Source organism: Falco naumanni, chromosome 3 (assembly GCF_017639655.2).
Source record: "Falco naumanni isolate bFalNau1 chromosome 3, bFalNau1.pat, whole genome shotgun sequence".
Taxonomy (NCBI): Eukaryota; Metazoa; Chordata; class Aves; order Falconiformes; family Falconidae; genus Falco; species Falco naumanni.
This window is the reverse complement of record NC_054056.1, coordinates 46,710,404-46,732,498: the sequence shown is the minus strand read 5'-3', so window position 1 is coordinate 46,732,498 and position 22,095 is coordinate 46,710,404. Positions and strand designations below refer to the sequence as shown.

Below are 22,095 nucleotides of genomic sequence, written 5' to 3'. Positions count from 1 at the left end.
GCAAGACATGTCATGTCAGTGTTCTTCTGACAGATCCTATTCAGGCAAAAGGAGTGAGAGAAGGCCAGACCCTCTGGGCTGCTCCTCTTTACCTGCCCCGCTTCAGGAGCATTTTCTAAGGAAGATTTCCCTTTTCTAGCACTCAGTCTAGTACTGAGTTTCTAGTTTCTGTGACGTCCAGAGTGTGTTTTGTGTTTCTCTTTGTGTTGCACACACCCAGGACAGCAGCTGTGTTGCACAACAGACCAGAGAGAACATACGGATTTCTGCTTTTATTGAAAGCACAAGACATCTCAGGGTGTTTCCTTACCCATGTCTAAATGTATAAAGTCATATGAACACAGCTACTGCCCTGAGGGGTATGGACTGGTGATAACTTGGCTGTGATAATGAGGGATGGGTAAACGCAAAGGATTGTGTCAAATACAGAGGTTAAGGATCTTTTATGAAGGGAAAACGGACTTCCAGAGCATCTGAGCACTGTCCCAAGAGTGGCTGGATTGCAGTTCTTCACAGAGCAGGAAGACGAGAAAATCCACACAGGGAAACAAAAAGGAGCTGACATGCAGAATGAGATATCCGAGGGATTCTGGAGGGAGACAATACCCTACATAACAGACAGAATGAATTACCCCAGTCTTTCAGTGGGATGGTCATCTTTAATCAGTCATCTTCAGTTACAAGTTGGTGTGCTCATCTGTTTAATGATGTTGTTCTTTCCTAGGAAAGAACAAAACTTTCCAACATACTCTCTTCTCAGCACCAAAACTTTTTACATGCCAAATTAAAAATTGTCCAATTTGTAAAACCTTAAAATTGTGTGCTTGGAAAGCTGAAATAAAATAGCAAATTCCACTTCTCCTACACACCTTGCTCAAGTTACAAAACTGTGCAGAAATATGTAAGGGTTTTTATTAGTTCTTATTGTTTAACAGGTAAGTGACAATTATCATAACAAAAAAAAATTCATTAGATCTTTTGAAAACAAATTATTCTTGCGTTCTACATATATTTGAACTTTCAACATAACAGCCTACAAAGGGGGAATATTTAAAAAACATGTAACAGACTGATAAACATGAGTTTTGGTAGAAACTAATAGGACCAGTGCTTCTAAAGCAGTTGCTTCTAAAAATTGCCCTCAGATAACTTTTCAGTCTTAATAGAATAATCTGCAAAGTGTCCATGAACAATAATTCAACAATTAGTTGTACAAATAATTGACACTTCTAAATAAGTGAAACTGAGTATCAAACCATTGCATCCAACTCTATACAATTGAGCGTACGATGCCTCAACTTAATGCATTTATACCGAAAAAAGTATTTTACCCTCGATTACATTTTCTTTAAGCATTCTGAGTGGTGACAAACTATGAAATAAATGAAAAAGCATAAAATGTTTGATCTTTTAATACTAGTAACTAATGAATATGTACAAATTCAAGGCATGAATCTCAAATGCATTGGCATTGATTCACTAGCTGCTGTTTGTCAGCTGAGTTGCTTAACTGCCTACACCTACATATCAAATGCACCACAGCGGTGTGGTCACACACTTTTCACATCCTGAAGGAATTACACAGAGATTAAGTTATTCAAACTAGTCTGTTCTACTGGGCAATTAGGGCATGTGCATATAGCTAGCTACAGCAGCTTGGCTCAGGCTGTCACACAAAGTAGTAACTCAGTTGCGTTCTCATCTCCCAGCCCACATATGCTGGGCATGCAGACAAATTTTGGCCTCTCAGGCATTTGTGATGGTACCTCTTCCCCCCTCTCCCCCCTTCCCTGGTCTATCTACTACGACTTTATTTAAAAATAACACAACAAAACACAAAAGAAAATCAATGCATTAGAGACTAATAAATCAATTCAAAGTGAGCAAAATCACAACTGGAAAACAAGAGTAGTTGGGAAACACATATTCTATTTAAGAATTTCTTTTCATGTTAAGATATTTTTGTTGAGTAACTGGATTAGGTCGCACACATTGCTTCAAAAGATGTATCTGCTGTCTTCTGTGTCCAGACTGAAGTGAAACCAGGAGGAAATAAGAGAAAACCCTGCATCTGCTGGAGTCTCTTTTAAACTTGGATGGGCATTCACGTAGCTGAACTGCTTCTGAGCCATGCAGTAGCTCATAGCCTAAAGCAAACCTGTCTGTAATGTCTAGCCCTCAGTAAAGAACTTCTAATTAACGAACTGACAACCTACCAACACTAACCAAAGTCAAGTGACAAAGGCCAGATTTTATAAACAAAAGCGTGAACACTGCCCCTTTGTGGTCTAAGGCTGGATTAGAAAGAAGAAAAAGGTTAGTATCCCAGCTACCTGGCATATTTGAAAATGAAGGTAGTTCTTACTGCTACAAGGACCTGAAGAATACTCAGAGTTTTAAAGGATTTAAGCATGGAAATGCACTGGGGTTTTGTTTTGGTTTTTTTCTGCTTGTTGGGTGTTGTGTGGGTTTGTTTGTTTTTTTTTTTTAATATATGTAGATCTGTTTATTTTACTGTGCTAACTGAATTTCAAAGCCCCCTTTCTTAAAAGTTTGCAAAGCTTGTGTATCTGTAGGCTTTCATGGACATGTATACAAGAAGGGATGAACCATAAGCTCAAAATTTAAGCTGTGGAAAAGTATACTTCCATTTTGGGAGAACTGAGACAATTGGAGAGGGAGGTAGGGGCTACCAGTGCATGTTGCATTTAGGTTCCTATCTGCAAATTACAAACAGGACCTGTCCAAGGAACAGATGCAGATGCAATGGCTGTAACCCACGGAGGTTCCTGCAGGCTAACCAGGTAGCAGCCAGTGCATTGCGATGTAGAGGCAGCAGCATGGTGACATCTATAATGGATGCAGACTGTTGGGTTACAACTAAAACCTTGACTGAGAAAAAAGCCTAAGTATTCTTAACATATCTCTAGTATGATGAGAATACAACTTTGAGTTTATACGCTCTCTAGTACTCAAGCATGGATCTCTAGCTCCAATGAGAATTTCATCAATCTGTTTCCTCTGTTATTTTAATTAGCATCTTTTGGATGTTTCATTCATAAAGTACTATTTGTGTATTAAATTGGAAGACAGCGCAACATTGATTAATTTGAAACATGATGATACTATTCTCCCCTCAGAATACATACACTTATACGCACATGCATATTTATACACATGTATATTTATATAAATGTATGTATATACATGTAGGATATATGTGGCAAGCAGCTTGCTCAAACACGGTGTCTTCCAAATATCTGCCTCAAAATCAGTCTTGTTTAAACAAACCCCCCTAACTTTAAAATAATAATAATTAAAAAAAAAGGATAGCATTAGACACCATATAAAACATCAGGGATAAGGAACACAATGTGCTATGGCAGTTGTCACACTTCTCTGTTGATGGAGCATGACCACCAACTAGGTAAATCACTCTATTTAGAGTTCTGTCTTGCTGCTTCTTTTACCTATGGAAGCTGGCCTATCTCTATACTACGCTGCAGTCTGCAATACAAACACACTCACAGAGTTTAAGAGCATGCATAGCTCGCTAGGGCATCTGTTGGTAGTGAAAGGAAAGGCACCAACACTGCACACGTCCCATGCAAACACAAGTGCAACAAAGAAGAGAAACTGAAACACAGTAGGAGAATTTAACAGCTTCAGACTACAACTGTGATTGTCCCTACTATGCACAGTGGATGACATGAAATCCCGTTACTTCCTCTGCTTATCGTTTTCCTAACATGGCCTTTTCTGCCCTCTTGAACTTCTGTAGTTCAATAGCTAGTTCCCAGTATCTGAGATACAGCCACATAAGTCTTCCATTCTGACTTTTATTTCTGTTGAGTAGATTGCCACAGTAGTTATCATGTTTGAAAATATCTTTTAAGCCACTTTCCATATGTAGAGCCACAGCAACAGGATCAGTTGCTGCTTTAACTAGCAGATTTTTCTCTATTTCTAGTCTCTGGCTTCTGGGTACAACAAGACTGCAGTAGATGTCCTGTCTTTCTTTAAGTCCTTCTTCAAATTCTTTTAGTAAAATACTGGCTCTCTTTTGCCACTCTTCTTCCTTTGCCAGACAACTTTGGTACAAGTTACCTTCTGCTCCTGAGTGCAAAAGGACTTGTTTTTCTCGCTCTAACTTCTCCTGCTCCTGCTCTAAGATCCTTCTTTCTTCTACTAGTTTGCGAGACTGGGACACGAGGGCTTCACGGTAACTCAGGGTTCTGTTGCGTTCCTTTTCAAGCTCCAACTCCAAATGAGCAACCGTGCGACGATTTTCTGTGATTATATCCCGATATTTGGCTTCCAGATTTTTTTGTAAAGATGAATGTTTTTTATAATATTCTTTTTTTTCTCTTTCTATTTCTTTTTGACATTCTCTGGTCCAGATCCAACCTGTCATATATAAAGGAGACTTCAGATATAACACATAAAACATTGATGGGAATGATTAATTAACTATGCTTCTAAAGAAGCTATTAAGTGGTAAAAAACTTTCTTTCCTGCCCTCCCCAGTGATACTCACTTCTAGTCACATCCCACAAAATCTATTTCTGTGGGTCCATGTTCACAGTAAGTCACTTTAAATGGTCGTATTTCTTTTGAAGTAAAATCTCCCCGTGTCTTTTACTGCTAATACATACACTTCTTAGATTAAAGAGGAAAATAAAATTATGGGGAAACAAACTGGAGGCTTCTAATGCAGGAGCTGCAGAGAACTTTCCAGGCCCAGGAAATAAACATACCTCTGCATCTCCTTGGGCTGTCACCAAGGTTAGGCTCTGTAGCGCACTGTATGTCCGCTCTTCCGAGACAGGTTTGTAAATCAGAGGTTATTAAACATGGATTCGATTCCATGTGTGAAAAATGGCCGTTGCCTTAGTGCTGTGAACAGTGCTCCCTGGTTATAGCATTACAATCCGACCAGAGGAACCCCCCCCGGTGGGGTCCGGCGTTAGCCCCGCACCACCTCAGCTCGCCCTGTGCCTGGCGGACGAGTGCCCGGGGGCGGCCACAAGCCCCGGCGCCCGCGGAGCGGCCCGGGCGCTACTTACGGAAGGCGGCCAGGCCCAGCATGGGCACCAGCAAGGCGTAGTTCCACCTGCTGCCTTCATCGCCGGGCTCCCGACGGTTCGGCAGGATGTTCCAGTTGGGAGGGTCATTTAAATTATTCATGAAGGCACCTGAGATTTACAGCAGAGAAACACGGCGTGAGCAGCCGCCCTGCTGCGCGGCCCGCCGCCAGCTGCGGGACTGCTGTTTCTGCCCCAGGCCCTCACACGGCGGCCCCGCCAGCCGGGAGCTCACCGCAGGCGGGCCTCCGAGCAGCGAGAGGCCGCCGGGCCGGCTCCCTGCCGGTCAGCCTCGCCGCCCCGGGGCTCGCCGCTGCTACCGCCCTCCCCTCCCCCGGCCGGCGGCACGGTAGCTGATGCTGCCGCCGTCCCGACGGTCTCCAGGATCCTCCGCGCCGCAGGCCCCGGCCCCGCCGCTAGGCCAGCGCCGGCCCGAGGAGGGGCGCGGCCCCGACGGCTGCCCGCGGAGCGGGACCGCCACCTACCAGCCCGGGAGCGCGGAGCCGCGCCGGAGCCTTGTCGCTGTCACTTACCTGTGGGTCCCGCCCCCTCCCGGGGCGGCCCATTAGCCTCGAGAAGGAGGGGGGAAGCCCAGGGGGGCAAACCGACGGGCTCGCCCGGGTGCTGAGCGGTCCCGGCCGCCCGCTCGGGTGACAGGGACGAGGGGAAGGTTGAGGAGGGGGGAGGACTCCGCACGCACGCGCTCAGGCCGTGGCTCCCCCCTTCCGACACACTTGGTCTCTCCCGCCGAGCCTCGGGGTAGTGGTGCTGGTAGCGGCGCTCTCGCGCGTGCGCCCTTGTCTGCGCCTCGGGGTCCGTGCGAAATGGCGGTGGCGGTAGCGGCTTCGCGGAGCTTGGCGAAGCGCTGGCTGCGGCCGGCGGTGCGGGCGGTGAGTGGCTGCTCTCGGCCCGCTCCGCGCTGCCCTGCCCGGCCGCCGGCGCCCCGGCGGAGGGGAAAGGGCCAGGCCGCGGGGCTGGTGCGGAGACGCCCGTTGGGGAGGGAGAGGGGCCTGGGACCCCCGCGCGTCTCCTGCCCCCCCCGGGCCGCGGCGGGGGAACGTGCCTGGCCCCCTCCCGGCCCGCCCTGCCCCGCGGCGCGGCGTGCTGCGGCCCGTGCTCGCTGTCTCCCCGGTGACCTTGGTGGCGAGCACCCGCCTGGCGCAGGGAGCCGCGGCTGGGCAGCGGCAGCTGCGCCGTGCGGGGCCGAGAGCCCCCTCGGCAGGCTCGGTGCCTCCGGTTCTTTTTTGGAAACGGGGCTGGCCCTGCTGCTGGGCCCCGGGGCAGGCAGCTGGGCGGTAACGGGCTGTGGGCACGGCCGGGCCGCGGGAAGCCAGCGCAGTAGCCTCAGGCCGTGAGCGGGCTCCCTGAGGGGCGGAGGGCGGCAGCGGGTGGCGGCAGTGCTGGGGCCAGGCAGGTGGAGCGCCTTGCAGCCCCGGCGTCGGGGCAGAAAGTTGGCTCCTTGTGGACCTGCGTGTGAAGCTGGTGTTACGTCTGCATGTGGCTCACATCTGGCTAGCAGCTGCTTCCAGCATGTGCGTCTTAAATGTGTGAAAGTGTTGTTTTAGCTGATCCGTAAGCAGTCCTTACTGAAGGCTTGGATTTTTCCCTGGTGAAGTGGGAGTTTCAGTTTCTTTCCACTGTTCTCGCGGTCCGTATGGTCCATTGTGTCCATAATGAGTTTGGGATTACAAACGATAAACGTGTGGAAAAAGGACCCTGTAAATGCAGCTGTAGTTGTCCCTGTCTTACAAAGCAAGCACAGAAAAGATGAACTATTGAGAGGGAGAAAGGCTTAAAGTGCCATCATGTTGTAGATGGCAGTGAACAAGCCCTGACTGGACCTTAAATTTCTTGAGGGCTGTGATGTTCCTGGTAGCACAACAGTTCCGGATTAGTGTGATCAGTGTTTTCTCAAATCTAGTGTAACATTTTTTCTGCTTTGTGGACTTTTGTTCGGACTCATTCTGAACAAAATTTAGTGGCAGCAGAAATTCTTCCGCATAGCTTTAACAAAAAAGCCTGTGTGGATGGAATAGCTGTTCTGGAAACTGTTACGTGGAAGCTTAGATATTAAAAGAAAAACAATCTGCTAAACAGTGAGGTGGTGTGGGTTTGGTTTTTTTTTTAGATTATTTTCAGAGTCCTGTGATGCAAAATATGTTTGATAACTTTTTATAGCACCTTTGGAAAATAAGTTTTTTTAGACTGAAATTAGTTGCAGGGTATTGTGGTAGAATTCTGACTGGAGATTGCAGCAGCAGATTGTTTAATCTGAGGGGAGGAAAAAAGTAGGTCAATTTCTTTTGGGGCTTTAGGGCATAACCACAGTTTATAGCTCTTGGGTTTTGTTTTTTTTGGTACTGTTTTTTCCCCTCAGTCATTTACACTTTCTTTGAGCAATACTAAGTAGATACAAACCTGCTTGTTGTGTGCTGTCTTTACATACAGTAAAGATTTTCTTTGAATTGCTTTATGTAATAACCAAATGTATTGTTGCTCACCTACGAGAAATAATTTGTTGCAGTAAAAAAGTGTATTGTTGCTGGAACAACATTTTGGAAATGAGCAGTGGCAGGTATGTGCTAGAGAATGCATGGCCACTATGTTTAAAGTGTGTAGTGTCGCCTGCCATGTCAATTAGAGTTTTGCTAGCCTAACTTCAGTTGCACTCAGGCCTGTGGAAGCAATTTGGCTAGAGGGGACACTATTTTAGCTTGAGCTGTGATTGTTGGAATGCTGTTTTGCAGATAAATTGCATGTGGTACCTAGATTTCATCTGGCTGTCAGTGAGGTATCTGAGCTGATTCTGTATGGGAAATCCTAATGAACGGTGGTTAATACGGGAGTGAAGATGGGTGTGGAACTGCCCCAAAGTGTGGTAACACTGTAGGGTGGAAGGGGGAGAGTAATGCCTAGAGGAGGGTACTAGTGGAACTCCTTTATGAATAGGTGTTAAGACTGATCTTATTTAAGGATGGCTGTAAAACCCAGAAGTGTGTTAGCAAATACGATGACGCATTAGGTTCACTGTTATGCAAGAAGATAATTTGGAGAAACTAGTATGAGAAATTACAAAGATAGGTTGAGGAAAGCATACTGTAGTTCACTTCAGGGGTGGGGCAAGAGATAGGAGGCATTTAGAAGTGGTAGGGAGGGAACACCTGCTTGTTAGCATATTATAGGATGATCAAAGCATGGATATAACAGTTGCTGGAAAAGGCAAGTATCTCTCCAGCGCATTTCAGGATGTATTTCAAGTCAGGCACTGCTGATGTCACTGCATGTGTCACTAGGATGACTTTGTGTTGCTGCTCTCAGCAATCATACATGTGGAATTAGGTGTATTTTTCTGATTGGGGTGAAGAAGGAATACCAGGTTCTAAGACATTGGAGATTTATATGGCGGAGACTAAAATTCTGATTGTTTTAACCTGCCAGAGCAAGGACTGGATACTGGGTAGTTTTGGGTGCTGGGTTTTTTTGTTTTTGTTTTGAACATGCCAGGGAAGAGGAAATAACTTTACAGAACAGGAAAACTGTGCCATTGTGCTTCATTTAGGGATTAATAAATGGTTCTAAGTTGGTCACTAATTAATAGAGAATGAGAACAAGAGAAATATCTCTTGACTTGCAAAGCAATGATGAGCTGGAACAGATTTACCTACCACCTAATTTTATCTTCATAAGTCTTGACCACCTGAAGTAATTCAGTTTCTGAGGATTGCTTGACATGAGAGGCATTTTTCATTAATTCCTGTAGTTCCCATAAAGCTGTCTTCATCTTTATTTACTTATGAAAAAAATATGCAAGACTACTACAGCATCAATTGCAAACATATTCTTCTGTCAGTGCAGCCTCAGATAGGTCTGAGAGACTAGTTAGTGCTGGTGAAGTAAATAATAGTCTGTTAGGCCATTCTCTCATCCAGTCAAAATTTTTTTGTCTTTTTTTTTAATTATTATTATTTATTTTTATTCCCCTGGGTATGAATATAGGAAAGCCAGAACATCATTGCATGTAGCTCTGAAATATGTTGATAAAATATTTTTATATATCTGGTATCAGTGGGAAGTAAAGGTTTGTTGCTGAGTCTCCTTTGTGGAAATATTTGTTCTACAGTAGTTGTCTTGACCTCTTTCCGTAGTGGCCAGCGGCATGCCAGACTCTTGCACGTAATTTACACTTCACAGTCTATGGAAAGAAAAATGCTTCTACGAAGGTTTCTGATTCGGTATGTTTGTACTTTTTTGTATCTTAAGTAACGCTAGATAATATACTTCATGCTTGAGAGACATGAAAGAACCAGGCTTTTAGTGCAATGTTGTATTCAAGTATGTAGGAGATTAAGTTGCTTGACTGCATGGGGGTTTTTAATCATAGAATCATTTAGATTAGAAAGGACCTTCAAGATCATGGAGTCCAGCTGTAATGAAAGATGATGGAGTCCAACTGTAATGATAGTTTCTACATAAGAGAGTAGGTAACAGACGCAGCATTTGCTGCAAGAGTCTCTTAAGAATGTTAAACCTATGCTGCTTATGTCTTCATGAAAATTAAGTTTGACCTAGCTTGAAATGTTTGTGATCATAACCAACAGATTTATTTCTCCAGATTTCTACACAATATCCAGTAGTGGACCATGAATTCGATGCAGTTGTTGTGGGTGCAGGAGGAGCAGGTCTGCGGGCTGCATTTGGTTTGTCAGAAGCTGGATTTAATACAGCATGTGTTACAAAGCTGTTTCCCACCAGATCTCATACTGTTGCTGCACAGGTGAGAAATGAGGTAGAACAAATGTTTAAAAAATGCATGCTGTTCAAAAGCTGATTTGGATATGCACATGATCATCATGTTTCAAGGCCAGTCTTCCTTTATAAATATTGCATATCTGGTCAAAACTATTTTGGAGGGCACTATATGTTTAGATTCTATTCAGTGCTTTTTCACTGCATTCAGTGTAACTTTGGAATTCATTGTGTTACACAAAACAGAAGAGCCATTGTGAAACTGATAAATTGCATGGGTTTTTCATAGCCATGTTAAATCTGACTTTACTGTATTTCTTGCACAGAGGCATAAAATAAATGGTATATGATTTTCAACAGAAATGAGGAAAACCTATTAAAACTGTACTTTAGTAGTATAATTCCAGGAAAATGGATTTTCACTTTCAGGGAGGGATCAACGCTGCTTTGGGAAACATGGAAGACGATAACTGGAGGTGGCATTTCTATGACACAGTGAAAGGGTCTGATTGGCTGGGTGACCAGGATGCCATACACTACATGACTGAGCAAGCCCCAGCTGCAGTGATAGAGGTGAGGCTCACTGGAATTGATGTCAGGTGTAAGTGTTTATAACACGGGCTAGCTTCCAAAGAGATCTTCTTACTGGGAAGATAGTAAAATAACTTGTTGGATTGTTATGCACAAGAATTTCTAATGCTTGTATTTGGGTTCAACAGCTGGAAAATTATGGGATGCCGTTCAGCAGAACTGAAGAAGGAAAAATCTATCAGCGTGCATTTGGTGGACAGAGTCTTCAGTTTGGAAAAGGAGGACAGGCTCACAGATGCTGTTGTGTTGCAGACAGGACAGGACACTCACTGTTACATACTCTGTATGGCAGGGTAAGTAGCTGTGAGGTAAACTTGGTTTGGATTTGTATTTGCAATTAATGATGATTTTTTTTCTCCCCCCCCCCTGGAGTTTGAGGGAGGGGGGGAGAGGAAAACCACCACCCCACAGAAAGAAACCCCAAACACTCAACCAAACAAAAACACCAAAATACAAAATGTGTACCTGTTAACATATGAATGAGGAGTCCAGGGGAACGACTGATAACAGTTCTGGATTTCCTTCCTTCCTGAGGTATTGTACAAGGGTGTAGTCTAGGTGATGCTTGTTCTTTATCAGGAGTACACAGAAACAGAATAAATTGAAAGATTGTAAATATAATGGCTCTTGGGAAGACAATGGGTGTTTATTAGTATGCACTGTTAGCTTTGTGCTCTGGAGTAGTTTTTCACTGTTAATATCTTTGTGTCTGTTAACTAGACACAAAAAGAATTTATGTAACCCCCCCCCCCCTCCCTTTTTTTCAAAAAATCTGACACAGCAGCATTGGGAAACTCTGAAAAGAGGAACAAGGCAGTTTTCTTTCACTCAACTTTGAACAGGGAGAAACTAGAGTTGTAAATGCATGAAGGCCTACTGTGCATTTCTGAGCTTGCTGTATGGCAAGTAAGTGACTAGTGCTTTAGCATCTTTCCAACCAATTCTACAAACCATAATTGAAGAAAGAATGGATTCTTTTAAATTGGTAGTAAGCTACTTGAAACCTGAAATGAAGTACCTAGTAGCTAATGTTTTTTTTATTTACATAGTAGCTAGCTAATTGCTCTCCTTCAGGTTCACATATATACGCTGTTGCAATGCAAATGCTTAGTGCTGCCAAACATTGGTCTGATCCTTGAGGGCATGAAAGAATGTTTGACTTGATGCCTGCTGTTTCTGCTGTATACTAGGCTCCTGGAGATGTATTCTGCTTCTCTGTGAGAGGTTAAGTAAAACATGTTTGTACATGTATCAAGTACCGTAGCTGACTAAAGTGTTGACAAATGTATAAAAAAAAAAAAACAGGTCTTGCTGACTAGCTATGACTCCCCAGAATTAAGTGTAAGGTAACTTGTGTCTCTTTAAGCTAGAATGTATTTATTAGTGAATTTTAATGATCTGTGAGGAAACTGGCTTCCCTGAAAGTTGATGGGGGTGGTTTTTATCTTGATACAGTCCATCTCCTTTGACAGTTTTGAAGAGAGTTTACTTTGGTTTCTGGATTTTTCTTAAAAGTTCTTTCTTCTGTTTTTCTCCAGTCCCTAAGATACGATACAAGCTACTTTGTTGAATATTTTGCCTTGGACCTCCTTATGGAGAATGGAGAATGTCGTGGTGTTATTGCACTTTGCATAGAAGATGGTACTATACATCGTTTTAGAGCAAAGAACACTGTCATTGCCACGGGGTAATGTAATGCTTGTGATGGACAGAAACTTGAGCATGCTACTAGTTGGAAGTCTATGGGGATGACATGTTGACATGAGAAACACAATTTATATGTTCACCCCCCTCCTTTGATCAAAAGCAACATAACTAAAATCAGTCTTTCCCTCTGAAAGAAGGCACATACTAATTTTGTGATCAAGTATAAATTTAGTATGAGGTTTAACTTTGTCACTGTTCTAGAATTCAAAGTTGGACTATGTAAGAATATATCCAAATGGTCTTAGATTTTTAAAATGTCCTGCGTAAAGCAGACGTTGTTGCAATGCTACCAACGTGTGTATATCTGTAAGGTTCTGAGTGTCATGTAGGAAACAGCCATTTTCAAAATTCTGGAGAATCTGTTACAATAAGATACCAACATTGTAGTCTAATTGTTGCAGGATGAAATTACCAAAAGATGAGTCTAACTTAGCATTACTTGGTTGCAAAAGTTTGTATATGTTAGAATACTATATGCATTAGTCTTTTGCTGCTCATGGCTGTCTTCTGTTTCAGTATGCAAAATATCTATAGCATATCTGTCAAAGAAAAAATACTTTGTTTGGTTGCCTTCATGATTTGGCTTGATTAAAGCCAGGGCTGTTTTCATACTTGTGTATTTTGAGGTGTATACAATATGTAAATTGATATTTCTTCTGAGAGTTTTTCCTGAAATTGGGAGTATTGGCGGTTCTCAATAACATTCAAAGTGAATCTAGTTGTTTTTAGGCCTAAGAATTCATGTTTAATACCTGATTTTAGACAACTAAGTTTTGAAACCTAAGAATATAAAATTGGGGCCATACTGAGGATATAAATCACTGTTATAAGCTATTTTTGATAAAACTATTGGTAATAGTTTGAAAGAAGTCTTAAGGTATTGAATTGAGAGAACTTTCTGGAGTAATTTTTTCAGGCAAAAAGGCTTCTCATACTAACTTAACTATGCTGCTTTGGAATTGTTACTCTCTTTCTTGCATCCTCTGTCACCAGCTGTTTTTCAAATGTGGTTGAGCATAAAAGGGGCAATACCTATTTTGTTTTATTTTGGTTTGACTTGGTACAGGACATGGCAAAACTTACGCATTTTGCTTATTAATGCTCTGGTCTATTTCCACTGTTGTGGAGACAGCATAGTTGAGTGGTATATGACAGCGATGTGTTTATCATCATCATCATCATCCCTTCCTTGCTAATTCTGTTAACTTTTGTGTTCCATAGTGGGTACGGCCGCACTTACTTCAGTTGTACATCTGCTCATACTAGTACGGGTGATGGCACTGCTATGGTTACACGAGCTGGTCTTCCATGCCAGGACTTGGAATTTGTACAGTTTCACCCTACAGGTACAGAATATAAAATAACACAACATTATTTTTAATGAGTTGAACTGATTTTTTTTATTGTTTTAAAATCCACTCGAGTCAGTTTGCACTTTTCTGCAGCACTTCATTATTTGCCTGTGACAGATGTTCAGACTTGTCTGCAACTGCAGGTGAATATAAATCTGAGAGTAGTACTTGTAATTTGAGAAATCTCAGCTGTTCTAATTTAAAGACCATTAGTTAACTGTTTTGAGGTGCTGTCTTTACACTAACAGGTTTTATGAATTCCAAGCTGAAACCACTTTGCCTCTTAAAATTTAAGTTTCCTTTTGTCTTTAAAACATTAAAGAGTTTGACATTAGATACAGGAGCAATGGAATAGTTGGAAATGTTAGGGAATGACTTTTGTGGAAGTGGGGTAGTTGAACTAAAGCTATATATTTAGGACTCTGGTTTTATAGCACAGGATCAGTATCTAAGCTGTGAACAATGGTCACAAACTAAAAAACTTCTTTAATTTAGGTAATTAAACCCTTAGTATTAACTTGTGATGAGCGATGAAAATTTTTCAATTGTCCACTTAATTTTACAATGTTATCACAGAGATCCAATGTTCATTTGACTTAACTAAGGTTTTTCCAGTCAAAGAAGCTTCACTGCTTGTGTGATAAATCTGTAGCTTTTAACATAAGGATCAAGTGCATGAGTTGGTTAGCATTTTTGTTTTCCATGATGACCAGTGCTTAAAGGCTAATAGGTAGGCCTTCCTTCTCTAAAGGAAAACTGAGTAAGCTTGGACATTCCACACAACTTGAAGCCATCCCGTACTGCCTTAACATAGCAGAAGAGGGAACAAAAATGAGCAAACTAGCCTTGAGATAATCAGCTTCTGGTTTACTTCAAAATCTTGAACGAAGTAATTGCTGAAGGTCCACATAGTCTTTGTAAAATTCTCCTGACTTACTGATGGGTGCAGATCTCTCCAGTTCTAATATTTTTAGATATTGTGGGTGTTCCAAATCAACTTGCTTGCCTTTTGGAAAGAGTGAAAGGAATAACAAGACTTGTTTCTAAGCAGTCCTGGAGGGCAGTTCCTAGTGGTATGATTAAGGTGGAATAAAATCCACCTCTGTGACTGATTTGCATTATTTTAAGATGACCTTGTTTGTTTAATTCTGATCATTCTGAAGCTGTCTAGATAATTATCTCATTTGATGGTATTTTCTTTCTTGGCAGGTATCTATGGGGCTGGCTGCCTTATAACGGAAGGATGTCGTGGAGAGGGAGGTATTCTAATTAACAGTCAAGGGGAAAGATTTATGGAGAGATACGCACCTGTTGCTAAGGATCTGGCTTCCAGGGATGTAGTGTCTCGTTCTATGACCATAGAAATCCGTGAAGGAAGGTTAGTTAAATACTCTTAATGAAGTTGCAGAATAAATAATTTATACTAGACTGTGTACAGTGCAATAGTTCATTTGATAAACACCTGATAATTCATGGGAGTGAGCTTTAATAACTGTTAGCTGAATTCAGCATGCAGGGCAGAAATTTTCCTTGTAAATTTCTAATGATATTGAGGGAACACAAGATGTTAGGAGCCTCCTGTCTGAATTTGGTGCATTTAGACAGTTGCTCAAAGAAGCTTTAATGTATAAGCTCATACTGCAAACAATGGAGGTAACTTAGTGCTCTGTTCTCTTGACTAACTCTTTGATTTTTACATATTTCTGCAGAGATAGTGTGGTTTAAAGTCTTAAATACTGTGAATTATTGTGAAAAGAAAGGTGGGAGGTGAAAAATAAGCTTAAATGCTGCCAGCTTCAGCAGTCTTTTCAATATACTAGATGGTCATTTTTGTCAGATAACTTTTGAAAAAAATAGGGTTTTTTTCCTGACAAATGAAATAAATTGGATCAGAAATATTACTAGTGTTTGCAGAATTCCAGTTACGTATTTCAATTGGTGGATTGGTTGTTTTTTTTTGGTAGGGGTTGTGGTCCTGAAAAAGACCATGTATACTTGCAGTTGCACCACCTACCACCACAGCAGCTAGCAACCCGTCTCCCAGGAATTTCGGAAACAGCTATGATATTTGCTGGAGTTGATGTCACTAAAGAGCCTATTCCTGTTCTGCCTACTGTGCATTATAATATGGGAGGTATTCCTACTAACTACAAAGGACAGGTAAGTAATATAAGTAACTTCTCGTATTTCTTTATCATAATAATAGGAAAACATTTTCCAGATATAAAAGCATTAATGATGATTTTTATAAATGTGAGGATGATGAATAACAATAATAATATTAAATTAATGATTTCAGAGTACTTAAAGCACACAGTCTGATTTTTTTTTTTTTTTTTAATAACTTGAAAACCATGTTCCAGTCCATCTGGAGATGGGAGTTCCAAGAAAATTCTAAAATGAAGTCACTATCGTGTCTGACAACAATTCTGTTATATCAAGTTTAGGATAAAATAGTTGAACAAAGATCAAACCAGGGCTCTACTAAGTCTATAACTCAATGTATATTAACTCTCTGTGCCTCGTAATCTCTACACTGAAGCAGATTCCTCTAACTCATAATAGTTAAAGTCAATGTAATGGTGTCAGCTGTATTTTTCAGTATATCATACTTGTTATTTTTCTTAACGTAAAATTTTGCCTTAAAAATGTGCCCAGTTCAGACTTTCTCCCTGTGCTTTTTTGACTTGGTGCAAGTTGTGATGAAACAGAGCCATGTACTCCTCATAAGCATAGCTAAAGAAATCTTATGTTTTAAGGCCATCTGTATTTATGCAGTATTACTACTTACCCTTATAGAAGTAATGTATTCATGGGTTTACAGTTGAAGAAAACTTTAAATTGCTTTGTGTCATCCTTACATGCACATGGTCTTGGCAGATAGAGGTTTGCAATATTATAAACTGTTTAAGAAATGAGTATTAATTGACTGTCTGAAATTATAGGTCATTACACATGTGAATGGTGAGGATAAAGTCATACCTGGTTTATATGCTTGTGGGGAAGCAGCCTCTGCATCTGTCCATGGCGCAAATCGACTTGGAGCAAACTCACTTCTGGATTTAGTGGTTTTTGGTCGTGCTTGTGCCCTTACTATTGCAGAGACATGCAAGCCTGGTAAGTCTCGCTTTTTCAGAGACACTTGCCTTTATGATTTCATTTCCACTCAACAAAGAGTTGCTACCCGATTCAAATTCAGAATGCTAGACATAGACTCTTATTCATTAGAAAAGGCAGAAATCTGTGTTTATGCTTTTTATAGGCATGTTCTTTGCTATGCAAATGTTCGATATTAACATTTGCTTTGTGAGTTTAAAACTTTTTAAAACTAGAATTAGGTCAATGCTATTGACAAAAACAGCTGAGACTTTTCACAAACTAACAAAACAGAATATTGAATATGGAGACTTACTTCTCTACATCCTGCATGCATTTTCTACATTCAAAAGGTAGTCTGTCTTACACTTCACATGTGTGTATGGTGGAATTTGCTGCCACCTTGTTGATTTATAAGGTAAACTGCAAATGCGAGTGGTGATATATAGAATGAGACGTTAGGATTTTAATATCTATGTAGATTATCACTGCTGAATATTATTTTTAAATAATCTGGTTCAGAACAATTACTGAGCTGAGAAAACAAAACAACCCCACCCAACCCCCTGACAAAATACTGTAAGGGGCAGTTATATTGCCAGTGCAGCTGAAGTCTATAGTAGTAATCTATTTTCTCATTGCTTAATGTCCAAATTAATAAGACTGTTTTTTCAGTCTGCCTACACAAAGTGCACAGAGTGATGGTTCCTGATGGAATCAGTTTAGATCTAGCAGTTGCCTGTTGGCTCTGGCTTTGTGCAAACGTATATTTGGATCTTTCTGTGGCTTCTTTGAGTTTGAAGTTGCAGGAGGGTTTTCATTAGTCTGAATGTGAAGTTACAAGTGAGATGCGGTGTGCTGGTAAGATGTTGTGTTTGATTTGTTATCCGATAACAGATGGGTTCCAGTATTAGAGGTAAGATGCAGAGCTCACACGTAACTGCCAAGCTTATCAACCGGTCCCTTAACAGATCCAAGAAAGGGCAGGAGGTCTGGAGCTGAGGAAGCAGCAAAAGTACAGGAGAAAGTGGTAGGAAGGCACAGGCTTATTCCATAGTTTAGAAGAATTTGCATCAAGTACTGTTTTTAAGGAATTAACAGTAGAATTTAGCCAGACCTATTAAGTTTCCTGTGAACTGTCACAGGAAAGAATGAGAGTCATATATTCCATTAAAAACTCTGTAATATTTAAGTGTATGGATACTATTGGTGGGAGTTCAGGGAAGTTTTATAGTTAACCTGTAAGTCAGAGGAAGAAAACTGATTGTTTTAGTCAAGTCTGACTTTTACTAGTTGCTAGTCTATGAACGTGCCAGAAACCAAAACCAAGCCCAACCTACTAAACTTACTGAAACTTTCTTACTAGGAGAGCCAGTTCCCTCCATTAAACCAAATGCTGGTGAAGAGTCAGTTGCTAATCTTGACAAATTAAGATTTGCTAATGGAACCATAAGAACTTCAGAAGTGCGACTTAACATGCAGAAGGTAAGCCTGGTGAAGCTCTCAAGTGTAAGGTGAGAGAAGCTGAAAACAACAGGGGTTTTGGTCACTTTGTGAAGTACACTTCAAGATTTGCCTTGCAGAAGTAAAAGCAGCGTGAGAAGACTGCTCAGCAAAGGCTGTACCAGTTTCATTAGTTTCTTTTTCCTGTCGTGGTTATTCCTCTTGGGTAGTTTACCTACTGTATAATAGAGTGGGATTTTCTCTGTTTGAGGTGAGCAGGAGTTTTTTTCCTCAGGCTGCAAACTTATTTGAAGTCAAAACAGCTCTACATCAAGCTCTGCTGGAACTAATGAAGTTACATTGGATGTTACGCGTATGCAGTACGTGAAACTGATTTTGTTTTACTGTCTTGCAGGCAATGCAAAACCATGCTGCTGTATTTCGTACTGGTTCTGTACTCCAAGAAGGCTGTGAAAAACTTAGCCAAATTTATAGTGATCTGGCTCATCTAAAGACATTTGACAGAGGTAATTTGATAGCAAAGAATACATCTTGGCCAGAGTACTTGCTGAGAAAGTGTTGTGGTTTGGGGTTTTTTTTCTTTCTTTTTTCTTCTGTAAATCTTTTTAAACTTTGGCTAAAGACTGACCATTTTGAATCTCTCAAAATATTTTTTAGAGCCCGACTAAACATTGTAATTTGCAAAGTACTTGGTCTTACTGGTCACTTTTTGCTAGCATACTCTTTCAAAGACGCAGAGACTGAAATCAGATTTAACTGTATAAGGTACTAACTGCTGTTCTCTCAGAACATAATCCAAAGTTGTTCATATACCAAGATAAACTTTGTCAGTATCTTCTGAAAAGGCCAAGGAGTTGCAAAAAGGCAGCCAGACTATTCATAGGCTGAGCACTCAGTTCTTGTTCTTTAGCTGAGCAGATAGCACTGCACACAGATATTGCCATGCTTTGCAGTGTATCTTAGGAGAACTTGGTTAATTAAGTACAACTGATTATGTACCTTTTTTCTACTTGCATTGTTTATTTCTCTCCAACTACTGCTATTGGATGTATCCTAATGCTGAAGGTAGAGCTGGCTTTCTGGGACAGCTGTCACCAAGCATCAAGAAAAGTGTTACAGTAGCTTAAGAGTGTAGGGATCAAAAAGAAGATACATTCATGCAGGTGAACTTGGGTCCACCTTAGAGATACTTAAATGAAGAACTACCTTGTATAACTAGCAGGTTTGGTTTTCTCTCTCAGGGTGGGTTGGAAAGGATCTGCTAAGGATCTACTTAAAGAGCTACCATCTAGCCCAGATCTTGTAATCTGAAACAAGGTATGGTGACTGAATTGTAGCTATAATATAAAGCAGGTGAGAATCTATGGTGTAATTTTATCTCAGTAGTACACATGCAACAGAGACATCTGGTAGAACTACTGAATTTGTCTAAGATTCGTTATGACTTTTGGGGTATAGGAATCGTTACTGAGCGTTGCAGGCAATAGTAATTCAGTATTGCAGAGTACTGTGACTGCGGTAGGGTAGAGTATTGGCTAGTTCGAATCTAAGTTTCAGCAATAGGACAGAAGTAAATTGAGGAATAATTTGTTTGTAGAACAACTTCCATAGTGTTTTAATATTTTACTAGGTATTGTGTGGAACACTGACTTGGTGGAGACCCTTGAACTGCAAAACCTGATGCTTTGTGCTCTACAAACCATTTATGGTGCGGAGGCTCGCAAAGAATCCCGGGGTGCTCATGCCAGAGAGGACTATAAGGTATAAATATTTTCTGTGACATGGATGTAGGATTGAATTTCCTTGTTATGTGTCCTCAGATGGATTACTTAAAAGTTTTAATTTCTTCAGCGTATAGCCTTCAGAATCTTGAGTTAAGATTAGTGTAGTATTTGTTTGGGGTCCCATCTGCTCTGTCCTCGTTTGTTATATATAAAATGATCAATACATAGAACATTGCATAACAGTCTTGAGAGAAGAGTTCCATGTGTGTATCTGGTTAAAGAGGTCTAAACTAGGACTATAGTAATAATAAGGTCATGAATACGTAAACAGGACTTCAAGCGGAATGGTTGTCCTATGCAGGGAGCATTACCTTAAAGTCCTTGCTAAGCCTCAGTATTTAAAATTTGACGTAGGCAGTGTTAAGATAAAACTTGCTGGCTATTAGGAAACACATTGTGTTACAGCTGTAATTGGAACACAACTAATAATGTGGTTGTAAAGTGAGTTGCAGATGTAATTTTTGGTCTATACTAACCTAATTTTTCCTTAGTTACGGATAGATGAGTTTGACTATTCTAAGCCACTCCAAGGCCAACAGCGGAAGCCATTTGAAGAGCACTGGAGAAAGCACACCCTTTCATATGTGGATATACAATCTGGGAAGGTACGTTGAGCCTGATGCTTGAGAGTCTGTCTCGCTGTCAACAGACAGCTGGTGTCATAGACTGCTCTTGATATTATGACAATACTGCAAATGATTGTCGCTGTCTGAGGTACTTCATATAGTTCAGTGTACCTAGGGCAAAAAATTGAATGTTTATTCTGTTGTTGAGCAGCAGGCGTAACTGGGAGAAGTTGCTGCTGATCTTTGGGAAGTGACTGATTTGAGTTGGAATTGTTTTTCCCCTTGCTATCAGGCTAGTTCAAAGCTTTTTCTTCTCCTCTGATGATTGTAGAACCTGTTGTTGGTGTTTAGCACAAAGTTTTTATGGTATTTCAAAGATAGAACTGAAGTCAGACCCTATAAAAATCTTGAGTGTTGTGTATTTTATCCCATTCTTTGAATCCTTTTTGTTTCCTCTTCTCCATTTCCAGCTTCCTTGAATCTAGTTTGGGGACAAGTGAGAACACTTCTTCGTGAATAGCTGCTGAGGACAGGAAGATAGGGTGACTCAGTTCAGTCTCCTGACTGATACATTGGGTTCTCTATCTCCAAGGCTTTCCTAACTTAAAGAACTAGGAGCTAGCAACCTTAGCCATAACTTTATTTTTGTCAAAAAGGCCTTTTTCAAGTACTGGTCTTCTGATACTACTTCTGGTCAGGCTTTGCATTTAAGGAACTCAGTCAGTGGTAACTTGGTGGAACTTAAATGTTTCTTGTGTTGTGGGTTTTTTTTCCATTTTTCTACGGAAGGAAAAGAATAATGGAGAAATTAATGTAACATCAATGAAGTAATTCAGTTATTTGATCATTCTGGTTAGCTAGGCTGTCTTGTTTAGATACAAAAGTTTTGTTTGTATTAAAGTTCTTTGTTACCTTTTACTTTAGGTTACCCTGAAATACAGACCTGTGATCGACAGAACGTTGAATGAAGAAGACTGCTCAACTGTCCCACCTGCTATTCGCTCATACTAGTGATTTATGTTTAACTAGCAGCCCTCTCCGGGAGGGGGTTAGTGTACATAAGCATAGCACAAGCAAATCACAATAGTATTGTCGCTATCAATTAATGGAATATGTTGACTAAATGCTTCTCTAGCTTGTATTCTGTGGTGGTTTACTGTACAATTATGAAAATGGAATGCAAGACAGCTTATGCTCTTTCACCCATCTGTCAAAACTGACAGGGAAAACACAAAATGTGTCTAAATAAAGTGATCAGAAGTCTTGTATTTGTAATTGTTTGAATATGCTGTTATGTATATAATCAGTGCCTTTATTTTGAATGTATAGTTCCATATTTAAGAACTAGAAATGCAGTAGCTTTAGACAAGACTGAGATGCTGAATTTTACGAAAATGTGCTAGTAACTTTTTTCCTAAAGCTAAAATTGTAAGAATGTCATACTCTTGTTTTATTGGAGGAAACAAGATAATTCTACTCCAGCTACTTCCTCCAAAATATACCATAAACAGTATATAATCTTAATAGCTAATATCGCTGGAACTTCTGCAGCCTTTTTTGTGGCATGTTCTGTGTTTAATTCCTAGACTGTCTTTTCTCTCAGAGGAACCAAGGGGCAGTTTTGCAGAAAACTTTGAAAACTTGAACTTGGTGTGCTTTAGTGCCAAGATGTAACTTGTAAGGCATCAGCTGAGCGGTTTCTAGC

At 40.8% G+C, this 22,095-nt stretch overlaps 2 protein-coding genes across 5 annotated transcripts; one reads left to right on the top strand and one right to left on the bottom strand.

Annotated features, from left to right (window-relative positions):
• Positions 1 to 890: 890 nt before the first annotated feature.
• Positions 891 to 5,816, bottom strand: CCDC127 (coiled-coil domain containing 127). Of its 4 annotated transcripts, none has more exons than XM_040586798.1 (3): positions 5,618 to 5,816; positions 5,067 to 5,195; positions 891 to 4,407 (listed from the first exon to the last, which is right to left on the bottom strand). In XM_040586798.1, the coding sequence occupies exons 2-3, from the start codon at positions 5,185 to 5,187 to the stop codon at positions 3,734 to 3,736; spliced, it is 795 nt and encodes a 264-aa protein (XP_040442732.1). In that variant the 5' UTR covers positions 5,188 to 5,195; positions 5,618 to 5,816; the 3' UTR covers positions 891 to 3,733. The 4 variants fall into 4 exon arrangements, with proteins under 4 accessions (XP_040442732.1, XP_040442734.1, XP_040442733.1 ...); XM_040586800.1 differs by lacking the exon at positions 5,618 to 5,816 and adding an exon at positions 5,570 to 5,609; XM_040586799.1 differs by lacking the exon at positions 5,618 to 5,816 and adding an exon at positions 5,320 to 5,563.
• A 24-nt stretch (positions 5,817 to 5,840) lies between these two features.
• Positions 5,841 to 21,658, top strand: SDHA (succinate dehydrogenase complex flavoprotein subunit A). Its single transcript, XM_040586795.1, has 15 exons — positions 5,841 to 5,974; positions 9,230 to 9,316; positions 9,697 to 9,858; positions 10,260 to 10,403; positions 10,550 to 10,714; positions 11,960 to 12,108; positions 13,350 to 13,474; positions 14,690 to 14,858; positions 15,445 to 15,640; positions 16,426 to 16,597; positions 17,943 to 18,061; positions 18,435 to 18,546; positions 19,671 to 19,801; positions 20,316 to 20,429; positions 21,315 to 21,658. The coding sequence occupies exons 1-15, from the start codon at positions 5,909 to 5,911 to the stop codon at positions 21,399 to 21,401; spliced, it is 1,998 nt and encodes a 665-aa protein (XP_040442729.1). The 5' UTR covers positions 5,841 to 5,908; the 3' UTR covers positions 21,402 to 21,658.
• The last annotated feature ends 437 nt before the right edge of the window (positions 21,659 to 22,095 follow it).